Here is a 22677-nt window from a genome sequence, read left to right as displayed (position 1 = left end):
CACGAGGCCTGTGTCTTTTGGCAGATCATAAATCAGTCCTGGGAGTCTCGAGGACAAATCCCAGGACTTTTAATCTTTAATATTAGATGTGTTTAAAGTGGTGAATATTTCATGAAGGGGCTGTTGCATTTTAACACATCATTAGCAGGTCCTACCCCTCCCCCACTGGTAAATTACTGCTATCCAAACTCAAGGCTCTCAGCCATTTGAGTTGATTGCCCCTCCCTCCTGCAAGAAGCAGCTTATCAAATCACACATAAAGCACGCCCACTCAGTGGACCACCCCAGCCATGATGGTGGTGGGAAGCTTACAGAAAACATTGCAGGCTGGAAGAATGCCCCCTGATAATTTACCACATGTTCTAAGGAGAGGAAAAGTAGATTTCTCTACTCTGTTTCTCCTTCTATCATTCAACAATCATTTGAATATTTGAGATTGTATCCCTGACCCATCCGCTGACTTCATACATCCTCTTACTACCATTTCATTTTGAATAATATTTATGAAGTCGAAGCTATTTGTCAAACATTTGCAAGGTGCCCACCACACAAAGATTAAGACGCATTCTAATACATAGAATGAGTTAAAGGTTTGTATGTTTCTCTCAGAATGTTTTATGGAATGACAAATGTGTAACATTCATGTTTCCTTGTTGAAATCAGGATGATTACTGAATAAAATACAACTTTTTAAAACAAGTATTTCTGAGGAAAGTTTCATAGCCTGTTCCTTCCTATAATCTTGTTTACATGGTCTTCACTTTGTTTACACAAAGTTGAAAAAAAACAATGATTAGTAGGATGTACAGTAGACATATTTACCTCCAGCCATGACAACATGATTTTGATACTCCAAACCTTCATAGTAGAAAAAGCAAAATTGATTAATTCATGCAGTTTTTCCTGTGACCTCCACAAATAAATAAATATATGTAAAAAAATTAAAGACTTACTTCACAGTTCATATTTCAAAAAGATTGAGCTTGTTAGTATATTTACTTGGAGGCTCAGAGTCCTCTTTAATGAAACAAAGATTACAAGATGCTTTGTTTTTCTAGAGGCCAGATTGAAATAAATATACCTAGACACCTGAATTGATATGTGGACTCCTGCTAGTATCTTCAACTCTAGAATGTGACTTCCGAGTTTCTATCATGTTCTTTCCTTAATTTTTAAAGAGAGCCAAAAAGTGAAATGCTAAGAAAAATTAAAGACCAAAATTGAAAAGTCCTTAAATCTTTCATGTTAAATAATACATACCTCTCACCATGTTGTGAAAAGTTTAGGACAGGCTTACTAAAACCTACATGATTCACCAAAAGATGGGAATGAAAGCAATCAGACAGCGAGCCAGGGAGTTTGTCAAACCCAGCTGATAGTAAATTGTTCCTTGGGCTCATATTGTTGAATACTGGCCCTGACTCTCTCCTAGGCTGCAGGCTAAGCCAGGGCAGTTTCTAAACAAGTTTCACAGAGTGGTGATTCCTTACATTGTTAGACCACCAAAACTGTGGGAGTTGTTTGTTTGTTTGTTTGTTTGTTTTGTTTTTTCCAGTGTGAGTACTGTGATAAAACCTCAGACAAATGCTCTACCAGAGAGCTTCAGCCCCAGCCATTCAAATTTCTCAAAATAAAGTTTGGGAAAAATAATGTGTATCATCCCTTGGAGAATCACTCCACTGAGAGTGCTGTATTCCCTAAATTAATTTTTTATAGAATATATTTTTGGTGCAGCATCTGTCAACATATTACAAATATACCTTTTGTAGAAAATAACGATTTAACTTTAAAACTTCACACCTTCAGAAATGCACTGAGCAGTTATCAAAAATATCTAGTGGAACATTCTGAAAACTGCTGTAAAATTCTGCAGTTTGTAAATAGAGCAGGAATGCCAGCAGGAGGAGAAAGTTCACAGTGTGGACTAGCAGGAGGCATTCTTGAAGCCTTACACACACAGGGCCAAGGAAGAAAACATAGGGGCACAGCAATGGACAGCTAGATACAAGAAAGTACGTGAACAAGAGATAAAGCACAAGACCAGAGCAGAAGAAAAAGAATAAAAAGGAGACATCAGGGGAGGGGTAAATACACAAGCATAAAAGAAGTAAACTGTAGGCAAAACACCTTTTCCAAAAGAAGAAATCAAAAGTTTCTTGAAGGATTTGATATTTAACATATTTTATGTGTGGATGGGTAAGACTGGATCATTCTGTTGGAAAATATTTAATTTTCTTCTTATATTTGCATAATACATATATACTATCATGCTATATACATATATATCAATATATAAATATCTGTATATAATAAATATATACATATATATATTTGTTTTGTTTTTAAATAGGCCTTGTTTTCCTTATCAAACTGAGCCCCATTAACCACAGAGTCATACCTCCTACCTTTGTGTCTCTGGCTGAGAGCTTGATTGAATGTGCTCACAGTGTTTTGTATGGATGGATGAGTGGTTGAATGAACAAACTGAACAAATGCATAAACTCTGGGTTAACCACAGCCATCAGTGGCTCTAACACCCTTTTTTCATGAGTCCTTTTCAAAACTGGCAAATTGATTACTTTTCCAGGGAAACAAGGGGAACCAAGAAACAGCATATGTATAGAGGCAATGTATCACAAAACTTATTTCTTTTTGCTTACAGGGGAGTGCAGTTGTCATGAAGGCTACGCCCCTGACCCAGTTCACAGACATTTGTGTGTCCGCAGTGACTGGGGGCAAAGTGAAGGGTGAGTGACATGGGGCCTTGGGGCCAGGAGGAAAGTACCCATTCATTTATCACTTGGCCTAGAGTCTGCAGGGACTGAAGAGTGCTCATCCCTAAATGGGAAATCTTATTAACCTCTCCCCAAAGGCTTCCGAAGAGGGACTAGAAAGATTGTAAGAACCAGAGGTGGTGTGTGACAAGCAAATAGGTATTTTGCAGACAGGAGATGCACATATGAATTCACAGGAGTTGTGATAGCATGCAGAAAACCTGAGCAAGCTCAAGCAAGATAAAATCTCAGCATTGACTGGGGAGAAGGGAAGTCCCACCCATAACGTAGGGGATGTTAGCATTGTGAAAGCTTCTGGTAGTTTTCTTAAAAGACATAACCCTTGGTAGGTCAGTCACTCTCCAGGCAGGACCCATAACCAAGAGTATTTCACCAACACAAATTGAACTTGAGTTTTTAAAAATGGAGACAAAGAGAGAACATGGAGGTGGGAGGGCGGGGAGGTGAGAGTGGAGATAAGATGAATATCAAGATATGCCTGTGGTATATATGCAAGATTAGAGTCTCACAACAGTGTGATGCAGCCATGATCATTCAGGCCTTTACAGCCATTGAAGCAGGACATTCGCCCCAAGCATGGTTGGATACCATAAAAAGCTAAAATGTTACGCTCAGGATGCGAGGCTAAGCACTGCACTCAGGGTCAGCCGCTTTGGACCCAGAGAAGAGCATGTCTGATTGCATGCGGGTTGATGCCCCAGGTCCCACCTCTGAGAAAAAGGTATTGGACGGGTCTGATGCTCTTTGGGTGGATGACACCTAAATGAACATTGGTACAAAGTCCCAATTTATTTCTAATATCAGAGATCAGACCTCTACTCTTGCCTGATGTGTCTAAAACAAAAAGGGGGAACTGTAGAGAGCTGCGGAATGCTGTGCCTTAAAGATGGAGCTGGTTTCCGCCTTCCACCTTCCCGATGGTGAGTGCTCTCTGTCACGAACAATTCCACATTTGGCTAAGGCTGAGGATCTGGCTTGCTTCCATATATGTGGACCTATCTGCATTGCCCACGTGGCATGCCTGGGTTGGCTACCCAGAGGCTATTTAAGCTGTGGGCTGGCTTTCCCCAGGGTCAGATGATTGTTCAAGGTTCCTGAATAAACTGCATTGAAAAAAAAAAGAAAAAAAAAGATACATCATACGAGACTCTCCAGTAACTAATAAAATACTATTTTAAATATAAATCAAAACACTGCGCGCGCGCATACACACACACACACACACACACACATCTCTTTGTGAACAGCCCACTGAAAAGCAAAACCTTTGTTTTGTTTTTAAATAGGCCCTGTTTTCCTTATCAAACTGAGCCCACTTTCTGCTGGATCACTTCAGGACTAGTGGTGCATGATTTATGACGCTTCTAGAGAATAGGCGCTGACAATTTACTCAGACACCCAAACAGGAAATAATCAATAAAGAATGCTAAGGAAGAATTGGATTTTTGAACATGAACTCAGAAATGGACCAGTGAACTTAATAAAAGTATTAAGTCTTTCTGTAAAGTGAAGACATTTCTTTAAAATGTAGAAAGTCATGTCCAGCAATTACTTCCATGAAATGTGATCATTTACCTTGTTAAACAATATGACTCCTACTTGCTTCACACTAATTTCATGTCTTCTTGCCTTCCTTTTCATGTGTCATGTCCTCAGACCTTGGCCTTACACAACACTTGAGAGGGGCTATGATCTGGTGACAGGAGAGCAAGCCCCTGAAAAGATTCTCAGGTGAGTTGACAGTCATATTGGGATATGATACTGGGGGAAGGAGAGAGGTTAGACAGAAGGTGTGTTTGTGCAGTATTAGAGTGTTGATCCAGAGCCTCACTGAATATAAAAGAGCTCTCACTGGAACTGATGCTGCATCATGACCGGGTTGCTATGGGAATCTGATTCCCGTCACTCTGGCTTCCAGGCTTATAAGACACAAGTACTTAGAGAAGACATTACTGATTATTTAGTCTACCCATTTAAAAATATTCTACAACCCTGGACTTCTCTTCCTGTTACTTCTGCTACTTCTCTAAAATTCTGTGTAAAACTTCAATATTTAAGCAGATAAAAGCTCGCAGTGAATTGAGTGGCAGAACAGGGGATGAGATGTTGGTCTGAGCTGATTCTGAGTCCATGCTCTCACCCTCTATGCAGATTGCTCATTCTCACTTTGTATGAAACTCCTGCTTGGCATCAAGACATCAGGAAGTCAGAGCCGCTTTAGTCCCTGTCTTCACAGTGCCTACTAATCACTCATGCAAAGACAGCAAGCAGCATAAAGCAATGTGAGGGCTCAATAATGAATACACTTAAGCATCAGACACTCCAGTATGTGTAAATCTGGCTATGATTGTGCTTTGGGGAACATAGATAACTCAAGTTGGGTGGAAAAAAATGAGAAAATGCCCTATAAGGGAGGGGAAGAGGGCCCCCTTTTTCTGTTACTCTTTGCTTCCCGGGGAGTTCCCCAATGGAAACTCTTACATTGCAGGTCTACTTTCAGCTTGGGCCAAGGCCTCTGGCTTCCGGTCAGCAAAAGCTTTGTGGTTCCACCGGTGGAGCTGTCCATCAACCCCCTGGCCAGCTGCAAGACCGATGTGCTCGTCACAGAAGACCCTGCTGATGTCAGGTAGGGAAATCATCTTTAAGACCTTGTGTAGAAGACTTTTTGGACCTGTGGAAGTCCTTCCGTTTCAGGATCACAGGCACTCTTGTGGAGGATAAAGTTCAGCAATGTTGAGAGATACCTGGAAGATGTAAAGAATAGTTATCAAATCCATGTGTTCTTAAATCCTAGAATCTCCCACCATTGTTGCACAGCACTGGCTTACATTCTACAACCATTGCTGTCCTGTAATTTTATGAAAAACTACCAAATACAAGATATACATGGTTATCATATAACCATCATTAATTAGAAGTATATTAGGATAAGCTGGAAGGATGGGATGTCTTCTATTATGAGGATGACTTTTCTGGAAAAGATCTGAACTCCCAACATGTCAAACTTTTTGATCTTCACTTATGAAATTTATGTGACTGTATCTCTCCTTTCACGACTTGTATCTCACAATCAACTTCCTTGTACACTTATTCTGCTTTCTTCTGACTAGTGGCTTATGTGTTATGCTGTCCCACTAAGTGCTGTACTTCTCAAGGTCAAAGAAAACAACTTACTTAACTTTGTCACTTCTAGTTCTTAGTACATATTGGACATTTACTAAATGTTTGTTGCTTTCATTAAATTGGTCCAAGACTGATCCCAGTACAAGTCTGGAATTTTTCTAGTAGGTAGATACTGCCTCCAATTTGCTCAAAGAAAACCTAGAAATTATAATGTCACTATAAATGAACTCTAGTCTTAATAATGAAAGCATCTTGCATACAGCTTACAGATTTGTGAACAAAAATTAAAACCTGGCCCTGATGACTACCTGTGACTATTACGCTTCCACTCAACAACTGTCACAGGTTCATTATGAACTGAAATGTTGTCAACATGAACATGCTGTCTTCTGAGAAATCCTTGAGGAGCAGCAGTTTGTACCTGCCACATTTCACGTGGAAGGATGGAAATGACATGCTTTTCCAGGCTATGAATATTTTTACAGCCGTGGTGTTTTTGAAAAATGATATAATGTCAGGGGCTGAAGAGATGCCTCAGCAGTTTTAAATGTTTGCTGTTCTTCCAGGGGACAGAAGTTCAGTTCCAAACACCCACATTAGGTGGTTCACAGATAACTGCCTCTAACTACAAATTCAGAGGAATCCAACATGCTCTGTGGACTTCAGAGGCACCTGCACTCCTGTGCATATGCCAAACATATGTACATATAATTAAAAATTTCTAAAGAAATTTAAAAAAAGATAGTAAATGTATAGCATTTGTAAAGTGATGCAGCAAGTTATTAAAAACTAAAGAACAAAAATGTATTTTGTACATATAAACTGATTCATCAAGGTTTCCATCATTTTCATTATTTTTAAATCTAGAATTGGAGTAGATGGTGTTTGAGGAAAGCTTGTTAAAGTTTCTGGGCCTTGTATATTGCAAAGGTAGAACCCAGTCCATCAAATAAAACCACTCTCAAAGAGCTCTAATGCCCTCAGCTGAAATCCTGTGAAGGACTTCCTGCTTGTTTTTCATAGACTTCTATGTAGTTGACATTGTTCTTGGGGTTTTAGTGAAGATGCACATGTCACTAATGATCATTCGCTGTGGATCGGCAAGGGCTGGCTGAGCACGCCATTTCCAACATGTGTGAGTGACATGATGCAGCCATGTCTAAATTTCTACGTTCCCATTTGTTTATCTGTAAAATTAAAATTGCATATGTGTAAGAATGGTATCACATGCCCACTGATGGTACCCTGTGTAGTAGAATCTTCACTGATGTTATTTCATTTTACCTTTGTATCGTCATCTTATGTAGCTATGCTGTTATTGTCATTTTATTTATAAATATTAAGCAGGCAGACAAAATACAAAAGTAAGACCTAGATTGTGTTCTTATTAGGAAATTATGAGTCAAGTTTTGGCCTTTAATCAGCAAGAGTGGGTAAATATTATAGTCTTTCATGTGAAGTGATCGGTACTAAATTGGTAGAGTTTTCCAGGCTACATTAATGAACATTGTTTGACGTGGCATTGTCCAGGCAAGCATATCATGAGCATTGAAATAATTAAAAAATTCCAGTAGGGAAACAGGCTGGAAATTAATAAATAATAGATCAGAATTATAGATAGTCAATATCACTGACATGGAATCTTAGCAAACAAGATTAGAAGGAAGACTGTGGCAATTGAAGCCAAGGGGAGGCAGAAGGGTGCATTACAGTAAGACTGGGAGTGATTTGAAGGTCCATTGCAAGTCCCTCTGGGTTTACAAACCTGTGACAAATTTTGAGGGAAGTATGGGACCTCTCAAAACCAGAGTCCAGCAGCTGTGACATACATGATTGCTAAATTTAATACAACTAGAATTATATGGTCAGCATAAGAAGCAACTAAAAGTGTTTATAGTTATCAGGGAAGTGTAACTTAGCTTGACCACCGTGGAAATCTGTCAAGCAGTGTCTATTCATTCTGAATATGCAGGTGTCTAACTCATTGATTTCACCACTGTATGTGTGTAACAGAAACTGTGATTTTTGCATATAATCGTACTGAATTACAGAATCCAGACACAAGAGAATATATATGCTTTTGGAATGATTTATACTATTGGGTTTAATACTTCTTAAAAGCCTTTGTGTCACTTTGGGTGATAGAGGGTTAATGGCTAAGGGACGGTTGGAGGGCTTGGTGCTGATGAAGTTTGGTATTTCCATCTTAGCAGTGCTTTCATAAGCTCTTTTCCTGAACATTCATCAAAGCACACAATTTCCAGGAGAATCTTTTATTTTACTTAAGCATACAGGTCAATGTTTAAAGTTACAAACCTAGCCACCCCATTGAACACCCCAGGTCATACTTTCATTCCATTGCATTCTTGCATTTGAGATTTTCTGCAGTTATGTTTACCCTTGAGGACATTGGAGACAGAAGAATTTTTTCCCTTTTGTTGTTGTTGTTGTTTTGTTTTTATATTGCACAATAAAGGACAAAAGATATAGTCTAAGAAAGTGCTGAACTTGACAACAGTTAGCTCTCTAGAGACATTACTTATGCTCGTTATGGTAGCATAATGAATTTTCTCCTCTTTGTCTTTTTCATTCTATTCTCTTTTCCTTGCAAAATGGTGGATCCAAGTGAGGATATATTTTAAAATCAACAGTGTCTTAGTGTTGAGGCTGCACTAATCTTTGCGTCATAAGATTTTGGGCTGAATTTAAGTGAGTATGTGCAGTCTCCTGGGTTTGCCAGGCATGTGGCTTTGTGGGAGTAGGTATCTGTATTGAATAAATGAAGAGTGAGGGTAGTCAGAGGATGTTTGGAGAGGTGGAAAAGGAAGAACAAGTTTTTGTCAGAAGACAGAAGAAACACTGGGCATTAAGTGTAGATTGCAAAATAGGCTTGGCTGGGCAGAATCTAAGGTGGAAGGGAAAGTTTTCAAGTCAGAAGGGGAAGGCAAAAAAAGAGAACTCTTCCCTGGAGGCCTCCTATTCTTTAGCCTTCCCCAGCACAAAGCTGTTGGGAATGAGAGTTTCAGTACTAGAGACACTAATGATGCCAGCTACAAAGATGGGGAAGCTAAATTTCATATGAATTCCTTTCAGTTCTTAAGAAGGAGAAGAAGAAGGAAAAAAAAAAAAAGCCTGTACCTGGTGCCTCTTGTGTGCCAGGCACTGTGACAAGCACCATAGGGTTATGACATGAATAAGGCTCACCTCTGCTTTCAGGGGTTCCATGGCTTAGCAAGGAGTGTGGAACAAGAGACTGACTTGAGAAAGAAAATAAAAGTTCCTTGTGGAGAAGGAAGCATGGCAAGCAATGTTTTTTTGCTGCACACTGGGCCTTCTTCACAATTTTGCCTGGAGCTGAATCCTCTTATAAGAGAAATGTGAGAATAGCTATTGTATTTAGAATAATAATCATCCACAAAGTGCAGCGTTTGGAGCTCCTCAGTGATTTTCCTATGATCTCAATCAATGAAAATGAAATAGTGAAGTGCTGTTAATTCCTGAACAATGTTGAAAGAATAATGGGATATCAGAATGCAAGCTAACACTGCACACTTGGTGATCGTTTTCACATTGAGTTCTTTCTGAATAGAATTAAGAATTTCTTCTTGTTCTTTTGCCCCTTTCAATTCCAAGCCCTGAGAATTTATTGAACACCTATTATGTGGAGCAGAGATATAAAATATAAGACAAGAATCTCAATGCATTAGATGAGACAAAAGCCACAAGCAAAAGACATACTTTGTGGCGTTCAAAAAAAAAGGGGGGGGGAATTTCCAGACAGAAAAAAACAAAAAGCAAAACAAAACTAAAACAATGCTAGATATGGCCAGACTCATGTAGAGATTAAAATGGGGTTTCTATGGACATGCAAATCTCTGAACCAAGTATGCAAGGGGCCACTTGGTCAATCACTGGTCTGAGATTACCTGGAAACCTATTAGAAATGCAGATTATTACATTGCATCTCTGGTAGATTGACAGTGATACCCAAGGTATGAGGCGCTAATGTTTAACCCTTGTAAACAGTATTTGTTCTTTTAAAAAGCTTTTTATAAGATTCCCGGCACTCTGCCCAAAGTTTGGCTATGAGACAGGAAACAGGACAGGAGCCTATCACAGAGGGCCTCTGAAAAATTCTACCCAGCAGGGTATTCAAGCAGATGCTGAGACTCATAGCCAAACTTTGGGCAGAGTGCAGGGAATCTTATGAAACAAGGGGGAGATAGAAAAATCTGAAGGGTCGGGGGAAGGGGCAGAGGACCTCCTCTATCAGTGGACTAGGGGAGAGGCATAGGAGGAGAAGTGAGAAGGAGGGTGGGATTGGGAAGGGATAAAGGAAGGGCCACAGTCTGGATACACAGTGAATAAACTGTAACAAATAATAATTAAAAAGCACTTTTTATAAATTTATTAAGACTCTTTAACATAGACTGTTTTTTTTTTCTGGCTTATGGATATGAGTGGAGAACACCATAGCAAATGCTTTCATACAAGAGAAGCAGAGGGGTATTTGACACATATAGAAGAGACAATGTGGAGGAGTAAGATGTTGGTGTGTTACAGTCAACAGCTGAAGAGAGCAAATAGCAAGGAGAAGCTAGAAATGTAACGTCAAGATCAGACACACACACACATTCATTCATACAAGCACACACTCACACATGCACATACACCAGGTCTACTAGAAGAGTGATGTTGTTCTCAACCCAGTAAGACTTAAGACTTTTGATTATCAATCAAGCCACCCGTTATGTGTGTGTGTGTGTTCCATAGCAATCACAGGAAACAGATGCCACCTACTGATCCAATATTCTAGAAATTAGCCCCAAAGTTTAATGGAACATGTTCTTGCAAGATTCAGATACTCACTGACGTTTGAGTCCAGGTGTCCTAGGAAATGAAACAAAGAACAGAGTTAACTGCTTAGCTAGAAAATAAAGTGTGTGAGAGCTTGGGCACCCTCAGGTAGCCTTTACTCTTGGTACAGTAGGTTACTATATTCCCAAATGTTCCATGCATTTTTCCGATCTCTTTTCGCCCTTCTTTCCTGGGTTCCTCTAGATTGACTTCTTTCCGGTTCTTGTGCTCAAATCCAGCCTTATAACCTGAGACATAGTGCCAGAGTACAGACACATCTTCTCAGCAGCTCAGTATGCCTGACGGTGTGGCCCTAACAACAGCCCATGCAACTCAAATAAGTCATGTCACTTGCCTTAGGCCACAGCCAGCAAACACCAAAATCAGGGTCTGAATCCTGGAAACCTGGTCCCTTTGAGCACATGCTTCTGGTCTGTAGCCTATGATGCTTCTGTTTTGCCAACCAAGGGATGGTGGTCAGTGCTTCAGATCAGTGCTTGAAGATGATCAGATTGCTTTATCTTGTCCTGAATCACAGGCCCACTCTCTTAAACCAAAATGCTAGAGACCCCAAGTAGTGAGTCCCCAGGAGCACCGCAGAGCACACAGAGTGCGAATGTAGGACAAGAAAGCACCGCAGGTTTACACCCACGAACAAAGTCCCAAGCCCTGGCCGTGAGTTTTCTTTTCAGTTTGGCTGCATCAGAGCAGAAAGGGATGCATGACAAAGACTCTGCAGAATGTTAGAAACAAAACACTCATGTTATTTTTTTCCCCTTCTCTCTCTTTTCCAAGATGTGGACTAGCATCACTGCCTTTAGTCATGAAATATATCCTGCAAATGTGAGCCTTTCTTGCTAAGGCGAATACTTCAACATGACATACTGGGTGCTAGCCTTTCTGCTAGACAGTGCTAACTCAAAAATTGTGAAGACTAGCAAGGGAAGGCAGGGTGAAGAGGGCTCCGTCTCTGGAATGAAATAGAGATGGATGTGAGTTCTGAGTCCACAGCCCAGATCAAATCAGTTTCCCATTCTGAACTCTAAAGGGAAAACCCAGAAGGTAGATGCTAGTATGCTTCTTTTATAGAAGCTTTTATGGTGATTGCTAGGGTACATGACGTATGTGGAGGGACATGCATGTCACAGTACATGCAATTGGTGTTTAGTAAGACAAATGTTTACCTGTCTATGTATGTGGGTATTTATGTATGTACATATCTATGTATGTATATAACCTACTTATCATCTATATCTATCACTCTATCTATTTATCATCTATATCTATCACTCTATTTATCATCTATCTATCTATCTATCTATCTATCTATCTATCTATCTATCTATCTATCTATCTATACCAGCCAGCCATCTATCATCTATGTATCTTTTATTTTAAATAGCACTTTGCTTTGTAACCCAGGATAACTGCAAGTTTGTAATCTTCCTAATTGGGCCTCTCCTCTACAGCAATAACAATCCTGCTTCACCCTGACATGCTGGGAAATTTTAGAAGTAGTAGCAGCTCTACTGAAGAAGGAAACAACCACACAGAACGGTATAGAAATTGAAAACATGTAGTTCATGGTACAGAAACCACACACAAAGAAGAATTCTGCTTCTTTTCTTTGGATCATATTGTTTTGATGAAGAACTGGGAAAGGTTCTGGGGTAAATATGAGCAAGCTAAATGATAGTGCAAATTAAAATAGCACAATGAAGCCAATTTCTTTGTATACTAACTAAAACAGTTGATCATAATGATTGAAAAGGAATCTTTGGAGGCAAGGACATCAAAGTATGTCATAGGTCAGAGCGGGACCCTACAAGTTGATACATTACATAGGATATGGATGGATACAGGAAGGGGCTAATATCACTTGGTAGTCACAATCCCTCTCTTTTATTGGAAGGAAACACAGTTGGCAGTATGCTTTCCTTCTTTTCGTTGATTTTTTAACTTACCCTTTGAAGGGTTCACACATTGTACAGTGCGTTTTGACAATATCCACCCACTAACTTCTAGCTCCCTTCAGGACACCCTAGCACAGTGGCACTCAACCTGTGTGTCACAACCCCTTTGGGGATCAAATGGCCTTTTCACAGCTGTTGCCTAAGACCACCAGAAAACACAGATGTTTACACTAGGATCCGTAACAGTAGCAAATTTATGGTTATGAAGTAACAAAAAATAGTAGTTTTATGGATTAGGAGGGGTCACCACAACATGAGAAACTATATTATGGGTCACAGCATTAGGAAAGTTGAGAATCACTGCTCTAGCTTGACTCCTCATCTTCATGTCCTTGCTCTTATATAATCAATAGCACAGGAGTTATTATACATTTATTATATATTAATAAGAAGGAGCTGCCAGGAGTACCATGCAAGAGACCACACCCCCAAATAAGATGACTTTTCCTCCCTCAGCAGCAATCCAAAGGCAGTGATGCCTAAGCTGTGGGCAGAGCCTCAGACTGAACCCCTCCATCCATGCTGAAAAAATCAACTGGTATGAGATGTTCAGAAGAGATCATTTCATGGCTTCTCTCCTCAGTCTTTGGCTCTTACATTCTCTCTCCCTCTCTTCCATAATGTCCCCTGAACACCGGTTCCCTGATCCTTGGTGGGGAGAGAGAGATACGGATGACCCATCTATTCCTGAGCACTCAGAGTCATGGACTCTCAGCACTTTACACAGCTACAAAACCTTGTGTAAGTCAGTACACACTGCAAAAGAAAAAATTATCTGACAAGGTAGAGTGCAGCAGCGCAAATCTACGGGTATGGACAGTGACGTGTAGACAGAAGCTTGACAGCGTGGCCAAACCGCCACAATGAGTGACCATCCCAGAGTTCGGGACTTCCCACCCGGGCATTTGACCAGGATTATAACATGAAGTCCATTCTCTGGCCTGTCTCAAATGCCCTCGGAAAGTGGCTGGTTCCCCGTTGAACCCATACGCCATCAGTGGGTACAGCTTCCCTAGCAGGTTGGTATTGTCACGTCAGGGTCCATTACTGGGTCAGACTGTTCATGTCTTCTCTCTCCTATCAGCATATGTAACGCCTTGTTTTATTTACAAGTATAAATTTGTAGACAAGTTAGAAGTCTTATTTCTGTTTCTGGTGTGAGGCTGATTTTGGAGGAGAGGGTTCTTGACCCCTGAAATAGAATCTCAAGCTGTCAGATTCCTCCCACTACTTACCCATTCCTTATCAGTTCCACAAACATTCCTTTCCCAAAAGGCAAGAGAGTTTTAACAAACAACCCACTTACGGGTTTAAAACCCCGAGATTAGAGTATTAAGCAAAGTGAATAGAACAAGCCTTTGTGGAAACTGCATAGGTTCAGATTCCAGCTCTACCACAAGCTTGCCACAGCCAAATTATTGAAGTCTTGTTAGCCTCAGTTTCTTATCTATAAATGGGAGTAATAATCACAGTCACATCCTCGGATGTCCCTGAGATGTAAGCAACATGTTTCATTTCTTAGTTGAAGGCAGCTCCCTCTGCCTTCATCTGTCTAGACCCTTCACAAGTATGAATTCTGAGTCCTTCCTGCTAGTGGTATAGTTACTGCTTATTTCCAGGTGGAGAAACCAGTGACATAAGTTCTCTACACAGCAGTACTTGAATAGTAAGTCAGTATTTGAACTGAGGCTGTTAGTCTAGTGCTTCATGCTGGCTGCTGTGGATGCATAAAAATAGTCTCGGTAGGATAGGAGTAGGGGCTACTGGCTTTCCATCTTGGTCTTTACTGACCATTTGGTTACTGAGTACAAGTGTTATTTCTTAAAATTTTTCATTTTTAAGTTTTATATATATATAAAAATGTGTGTGTGTGTGTGTGTGTGTGTGTTGTGTGCATGTATGCTTGTGTGTATGCAAGGCACACATGTGTGGAGATGTGAATGCACGTGTGTGTGTGTGTGTGTGTGTGTGTGTGTGTGTGTATGTTAGAGAACAACATGGAGCGCCATTCTTCAGAAGCCACAACCCTGCTTTGAGACACAGTCTTTCAGTAGCCTAGTGATCAGTGAGAAGGTAAAGCTGGCTGGACAATGAACAATGGGCCCGTGAATATACACTCACCATTATGCCTGGTGCTTTGCTTTTTGCTTTTAGTTTGCTTTAATATTTGAATTTTTGCTTTTGTTTTTGTACTGAAGGACCAAACTCAATTCCTTGTGCTGTCTGTCTAACTGAAAGGCATGTATCCTTTCTGCAAATGTAAAATGAAGTACAAATGGGAAAGAGATTGTAGGTAGATTAGGAGTCCTTTGACAGTCAGCTTGTTTTGTGAAATGTGCCACAGGTTCCTCCTCGGTTGGGAAGGTAAAGCCCATCTGACAAGCACGGGTGTACAGACCTGCCACACTCGCCGCCATGTGGATTGACTCTCTCTTTTCCTCTGCTCCTTTCCCTCTGCCTGTCATTCAGCCAGTGAGCCTGGAGACACATATATTTTTCCCATTTTAGTTTAGCGATCATAATAAAAGTGAAGTCTATTAGGATGAGTTTCTGCCCAGGCTCTGTAAATCTCTTCAAACACTGTGCAGCATGGGATTTCTGTTAGTCTTTGCCACAGGGGAAGCTGTGCTATGCACCAATGGGCAGCCCAGGTGGAGGGCTCAAGACACAGCCTCTGCTAAATGAAACTCAAATGGAGACTTTAGAATATAAATATTGAATTGACCCAGGTTGGATAAAGGGGAACCAGTTAGCTAAGCTTCCATCTTACATACAGGAAATGCTAAATTATTAAAATTTTAATAAATGTAATAATAAATATTTGATGTTGAATTATAGACGGCTTTGCAGCTACAGTGAAACTGAGAAATGACTTGTTATATCTGCATTAGAAGTTAAATACTTTTTAAATGGGACTTGCCATGCTGCTGCAAGGTTCCACATCTTCAGATTAAAAAGAAAGACCGATGTGAAAGTATGATTTGGGGTAGTACACTGGGCTGGTAGTTAGGATTTGATGGATGCTTATAGTCATTGCCTAATGCCAAGCCTATTTATTCATTGCCTGTGAATGCATAAATGGAAAAAGGAGATCAATGTCAGATGTTGGTTACTCTCCATCTTATTTTTTGGGAATCGGTATCTTACTGAACCTGTAGCTTACTGACCCATCCAGACTGGCTGATGAGTGAGCCTTAGGGATCCTCCTGGCTCCACATCCCATTCACTGGGATTAAAAGCATGTGCTGCTGCACACGGTTTTTGTTGCTAGGTTTGTGTTATGTGTATGCTAGATACCTTACTCAGTTCATCTTGCTTGCGTGGCAAGCACTTTCTTAACTGAGCCGTCTCCCAGGCTGCAAGCCTGCTTTTAGTCTTTTATTTCAGATAAGGCAGCTGACATTCTAGGGGCTTAACCAGAGCAGTTGGTGAGGGAGAGCATTGGAAATGTAGTGAAGACTTCTGCCCCATGCTCCATCTATCACGCTGTAGGACTTCCCTCCCTACGGAGCATTTTCTACTTGGTATAACTCAAAATGGTTTTAGTTTCAAGGAAAAACAACTTGGATTAGATGACTTCAACAAGACTTACATTGAAAGCTGTCCTGGGAAAGGTGGAAAATAAACTCACACTGAAGATGAGATGAAGATTAAGAGAATTACATACTAAGATTCTGTCCTTTATTTTTTTATTATGATGGTTTTATTCTCTCATATTATACATTTATTCCTTTCTCTTCCTGCTGTCTTCCATCTTGCAGGGGAGTGGTGACAATATTTATGTGTCATTAAATGTATGTCCTTATTGTTGTGAAGAAGTAATGCTTTTCTTCTGTGAGGTGGATTTTGTAGAATTCCAGGAAAGGAATGTGTGTTAGAAGAGTTCCTTGGCTTAGTTATCCATCATTAGGTGACAGGACCACAAATTACAGATATCAGCAAAGGAAGGACCAAGGACACAGCCAGTCCACCCTATTTCACCCAAACTCTTCTTAGTCTTCTGTTTACCAGTATATGTTACGTTGGACAATGCTAAACTAAATCAGCGATGGTAGATATCAGACTTCCACATGCCAATTCTGGTAAATAGGTAGGCACTGCCTCATGCCTGACATTGGGGAGATTTCTAAGACTAAAATGGGTGCTTCTAATTCTCTATTCTCTAACCTTATGATGTTGTTCCCCTGTCAAATGAAGAGAGATTATGGGTTACTGAGACAAAAAGAAAAGACATGATAAAGATGAATTAACAGTAGAATTATCCAAAGTTTTTTTTAATTGATTAGTTATCCTGGGGGACATATTTAGCAAAATCTCATCTTGGTGATAATACATTTGCTGAGATAAATTTCTGGCAGAAGCTTCCTGTGTAAGTGCTTCTTATATTCTTTCTAAAGCAATCACTATCATCTGTTTTAAAAATTAATTCTAGGACAGAAACTACTCACATGAAAGGATTCTCAAACACTATTCTAGTATGTCACAGGTATGTGTATACAATCTTAAACCCACAGAGGGAAGAGACAATTTCTCCCCTCCACCTGACTTCAGATCAATGGTGCCAAGTTTACAGGAGCAACTCTTTACTGTAGTCATAATCTGAATGAAATGGATAATTTTGAGAATCTGAATGAAATGGATAATTTTCTTGAAAGATTCCATCTACCAAAACTAAGTCAAGATCAGGTAGAAAGACTGAATAGCCCTATATCTCCCAAGGAAATCGAAGCAGTTATTAACAGTCTCCCCTCCAAAAAAAGCCCTGGACCAGATGGCTTCAGCACAGAATTCTACAAGACCTTCAAAGAAGTGCTAACTCCAATTCTCCTCAAGCTATTCCACAAAATAGAAACAGAAGGAACACTACCAAACTCATTCTATGAAGCCACAGTCACCTTAATACCTAAACCACACAAAGACCCAACAAAAAAAGAGAACTTTAGGCCTATCTCTCTTATGAACATTGACGCAAAAATACTTAATAAAATACTTGCAAACCGAATCCAAGAACACATCAAAGATATCATCCACCATGACCAAGTAGGCTTCATCCCAGGCATGCAAGGGTGGTTCAACATACGGAAATCCATCAATGTAATCCACCACATAAACAAACTGAAGGAGAAAAACCACATGATCATCTCCTTAGACGCCGAAAAAGCATTTGACGAAGTCCAACACCCATTCATGTTTAAAGTCTTGGAGAGATCAGGGATACAAGGCACATACCTAAACATAGTAAAGGCAATATATAGCAAGCCTATAGCTAACATCAAACTCAATGGAGAGAAACTTAAATCAATCCCACTGAAATCAGGGACAAGACAAGGCTGTCCATTGTCCCCATATCTCTTCAACATAGTACTTGAAGTCCTAGCCAGAGCAATAAGACAACTAAAGGAGATCAAGGGGATACAAATCGGAAAGGAAGAGGTCAAAGTGTCACTATTTGCAGATGATATGATAGTATACATGAGCGACCCCAAAAATTCAACCAGAGAACTCCTTCAGCTGATAAACACTTTCAGCAAAGTGGCAGGATACAAAATCAACTCAAAAAAATCAGAAGCCCTCCTATATACCAAAGACAAAAAGGCTGAGAAAGAAATTAGGGAAACAACACCCTTCACAATAGCCACTAATAGCATAAAGTACCTTGGTGTGACTCTAACCAAGCAAGTGAAAGACCTGTTTGAGAAAAACTTCAAGTCTCTGAAGAAAGAAATCGAAGAAGATATCAGAAGATGGAAAGATCTCCCGTGCTCATGGATTGGTAGGATTAACATTGTGAAAATGGCCATACTGCCAAAAGCAATCTACAGATTCAATGCAATTCCCATCAAAATACCAACTAAATTCTTTACAGACCTTGAAAAAAAGATTCTCAGCTTCATATGGAGAAACAAAAAATCCAGAATCTCCAAAACGATCCTGTACAACAACAGATCATCTGGAGGTATCTCCATTCCTGATCTCAAGCTGTACTACAGGGCAACAGTAATAAAAACTGCATGGTATTGGCATAGAAACAGAAAGGAGGATCAATGGAACCACATAGAAGACCCAGAACTAAATCCACACACCTATGAATACTCGATATTCGACAAAGAAGCCAATTCCATTCAATGGAAAAAAGACAGCATCTTCAACAAATGGTGCTGGACCAACTGGATGTCTACATGCAGAAAAATGAAAATAGATCCATATTTATCACCCTGCACAAAACTAAAGTCAAAGTGGATCAAGGACCTCAACATAAAACCAGATACCCTAAATCAATTGGAAAAAAAAGTGGGGAACAGCCTAGAACTCATTGGCACAGGAGACAACTTCCTGAACAGAACACCAACAGCACAGGCTCTAAGAGCAACAATCAATAAATGGGACCTCATGAAACTGAAAAGTTTCTGTAAAGCAAAGGATACCATCATCAAAACAAAACGACTGCCTACAGATTGGGAAAGAATCTTCACTAACCCTTTATCTGACAGAGGACTAATATCCAGTATATACAAAGAACTAAAGAAGCTGAAAAGCAGCAAACCAAGTAATCCAATTAAAAAATGGGGAACAGAGCTAAACAGAGAATTCTCGACAGAGGAATATCGAATGGCAGAAAAACACTTAAAGAAATGCTCATCCTCATTAGCCATCAGGGAAATGCAAATCAAAACGACCCTGAGATATCACCTTACACCCATCAGAATGGCCAAGATGAAAAACTCAAGCGATAACACATGCTGGAGAGGATGTGGAGAAAGGGGAACCCTCCTCCACTGCTGGTGGGAATGTAAACTGGTACAACCACTCTGGAAAGATATCTGGCGCTTTCTAAGACAAATAGGAATAGTGCTTCCTCCAGACCCAGCTATACCACTGCTAGGTATATACCCAAAGTTTGTTCAAGTACACAAAAAGGACACTTGCTCAATCATGTTTATAGCAGCTCTATTTGTAATAGCCAGAACCTGGAAACAATCCAGATGTCCATCAACGCTGGAATGGGTACAGAAATTGTGGTATTTTTATACAATGGAATACTACTCAGCAATCAAAAAGGAGGAAATCATGAAATTTGCAGGCAAATGGTGGGATCTAGAAAAGATCATTCTGAGTGAAATATCCCAGAAGGAGAAAGACAAACATGGGATATACTCACTTATATAGATCTATAAGATATGGATACCATAAAAAGCTAAAATGATACGCTCAGGATGCGAGGCTAAGCACTGCACTCAGGGTCAGCCTCTTTGGACCCAGAGAAGAGCATGTCTGATTGCATGCGGGTTGATGCCCCAGGTCCCGCCTCTGAGAAAAAGGTATCGGACGGGTCTGATGCTCTTTGGGTGGATGACACCTAAATGAACATCTGTACAAAGTCCCAATTTATTTCTAATATCAGAGATCAGACCTCTACTCTTGCCTGATGCGTCTAAAACAAAAAGGGGGAACTGTAGAGAGCTGCGGAATGCTATGCCTTAAAGATGGAGCTGGTTTCCGCCTTCCACCTTCCCGATGGTGAGTGCTCTCTGTCACGAACAACTCCACATTTGGCTAAGGCCGAGGATCTGGCTTGCTTCTATGTATGTGGACCTATCTGCATTGCCCCCGTGGCACGCCTGGGTTGGCTACCCAGAGGCTATTTAAGCTGTGGGCTGGCTTTCCCCGGGGTCCGAGGATTGTTCAATGTTCCTGAATAAACTACATTGAAAAAAAAAAAAAAAAAAAAAGATATGATAAACATAATGAAATCTATACACCTAAAAAAGATAATCAATTGAGTGGACATGGGGTAAGATGATCAATCCTCATTTAGAAAGACAGATGGGATGTGCATTGAACGTATGACAGGAGTCTACTGAGCGCATCTGAAAGACTCTAACTAGCAGTGTTTTCAAAGCAAAGACTCATGACCAAACCTTTGGCAGAGTACAGGGAATCATAAGAAAGAAGGGGAGTTGGTCTGATGGGGAAAGGATAGGAGCTCCACAAGGACCAAATATATCTGGGCACAGGGTCTTTTCTGAGACTGACATTCAACCAAGGACCATGTATGGATATAACCTAGAACCTCCACTCAGATGTAGCCTGTGGTAGCTCAGTAACCAATTGGTTTCCCAAAGTGAGGGGAACAGGGACTATTTCTAACAGGAACTCAATGACTGGCTCTTTGGTCTCCCCACCCCCGAAGGGAGGAGCAGTCCTGTTAGGCCACAGAGGAGGGCTTTGCAGCCAGTCCTGAAGATACCTGATAAAACAGGATCAGATGAATGGGGAGGAGGTCCCCCCTATCAGTGGACTTGGAAAGGGGCACGATGGAGATGAGGGAGGGAGGGAGGGACTGGGAGGGAATGAGGGATCGGGACATGGCTGGGATACAGAGTTAATAAAATGTAACTGATAAAAAATAAATAAATAAATAAATAAATAAAAAAGCCACAGAGGGAAGAGACAATTTCTCCCCTCCACCTGACTTCAGATCAATGGTGCCAAGTTTACAGGAGCAACTCTTTACTGTAGTCATAATCTCTGCTGTGTGATGTGTACTGGTTTCAGAGGGTTTCCTAGAAATTCGCTCTTGGATGCATCTTTACAGGCAGCATTTTCAGTTATGCAAATAGCAACTCTGAAGCAGCAATGGTGATAAAAGCTAAGATGAGCAATTATTTTTTTTTTCATCTAAGCCATACTTCTTGAAGCTGAATGATGCCTTTCCTTAAATGTATCTTATCCTTCCAAGGTAAGTAGCAGAACTTCTGCACGCACACACACACACACACACACACACACACAGAGAGAGAGAGAGAGAGAGAGGAGAGAGAGGTGGGGGAATGGGAAGAGAGGAAGGGAGAGAAAGATAGAGGAGTGAGAGAAAGACAGGAGAGAGAGGAGGAGGAGGAAGGAGGGAGGGAAAGACACAGACAGACAGAGAGAGGTAGAAAGAACACACCACACCATTGGTCCGAAGGATCTAAACATTTTATTGAGTAAATTTGACTTCTTTTCTTTCACCAACAAAGAAACCAATATCAAAGAGAAACCCAGCAACAAAAGGTGGTGGACTCAAATGAGAAGCTTTTTTTTCACCAATGTTTTAGGAAAGTTCCAAAAACAGGGGGGGGGGATTTATAACTTGTTGTAACTAAGACTGTGACTGAGTCAGGCACAGGTAGCAATAGGCCAAGTCGAGAGCAATGTTACTGGAACATGGAATAGTAATTTCATGGGCCTGTGGGTGTCAGTCATGGCCACAAACAACTCAACTCACTGAGACTTTTCATGAAAGGTACTGAGAAAGTCTGCCTCACTCACTAGAAGAAGTAAACCCAATGGAAAACCAGATGAAGAATCTCAATGAGATAACCCACAATTTTTGAGATCCAAGTCATGAGAAGGATGAGCTGAGGGTGGATATGTAGAGGCATGCAAGAGATCTGTCTGTACTCCTATATTCCAAATATCTGTGCTTCTCCATCTTCGCTGACATCCCTGACTTGCACTTTCTTAAGCAGCATCCTTCCTTTCAATCCCTCCTCTACCCACAGAGGAGTCATGCACAGGCTCTGTATAGTGTGAACCATTCCTGTTCTCTGCTTAGAAACACCTTGACTTCCTGCAGATCCAAATGCTTCAGAATCAAAGTTAGAATTAAATCAGATGACGCACACTTAGTCCAAAACTGGGACGCCATCTCTCTAGTTATCCCACCTCTTCCATGCCCCCTCCTGTTATCTTCTCAAAATATGAAGCCCTCTCCTACAGCCTGCCTTCTCCAGTGCTGGCCCTTGGCAGAACATCCACACTATCCACTTTTCCCCTGACACACTCCTTCTCATCCACTAGTTTTCAGCTGGATCACTTCCTCTGAGAAGCTCTTTGTGAATTTGTCCTCCTGGCATCCACCGAAGTCATTCTCCATGGTTGCCTCA

At 40.6% G+C, this 22677-nt stretch overlaps 1 protein-coding gene across 4 annotated transcripts in view; it reads left to right on the top strand.

Moving 5' to 3' along the window:
- Window positions 1-22677, top strand: part of Astn2 (astrotactin 2) — a 995804-nt gene that overhangs the window by 452325 nt on the left and 520802 nt on the right. For 3 of the 4 annotated variants that reach the window (XM_060381206.1, XM_060381208.1, XM_060381205.1), the window contains 3 exons: window positions 2663-2747; window positions 4452-4526; window positions 5284-5421. In XM_060381206.1, coding sequence (XP_060237189.1) covers window positions 2663-2747; window positions 4452-4526; window positions 5284-5421 — 298 coding nt within the window. The remainder of the gene's footprint in view (window positions 1-2662; window positions 2748-4451; window positions 4527-5283; window positions 5422-22677) is intronic. The other variant, XM_060381207.1, reaches the window with a different exon arrangement.

This window comes from Meriones unguiculatus, chromosome 3 (genome assembly GCF_030254825.1).
Source record: "Meriones unguiculatus strain TT.TT164.6M chromosome 3, Bangor_MerUng_6.1, whole genome shotgun sequence".
Classification (NCBI taxonomy): Eukaryota; Metazoa; Chordata; class Mammalia; order Rodentia; family Muridae; genus Meriones; species Meriones unguiculatus.
Note: the sequence above shows the minus strand (reverse complement) of the source record. Positions and strands in the feature narration are given on the sequence as shown.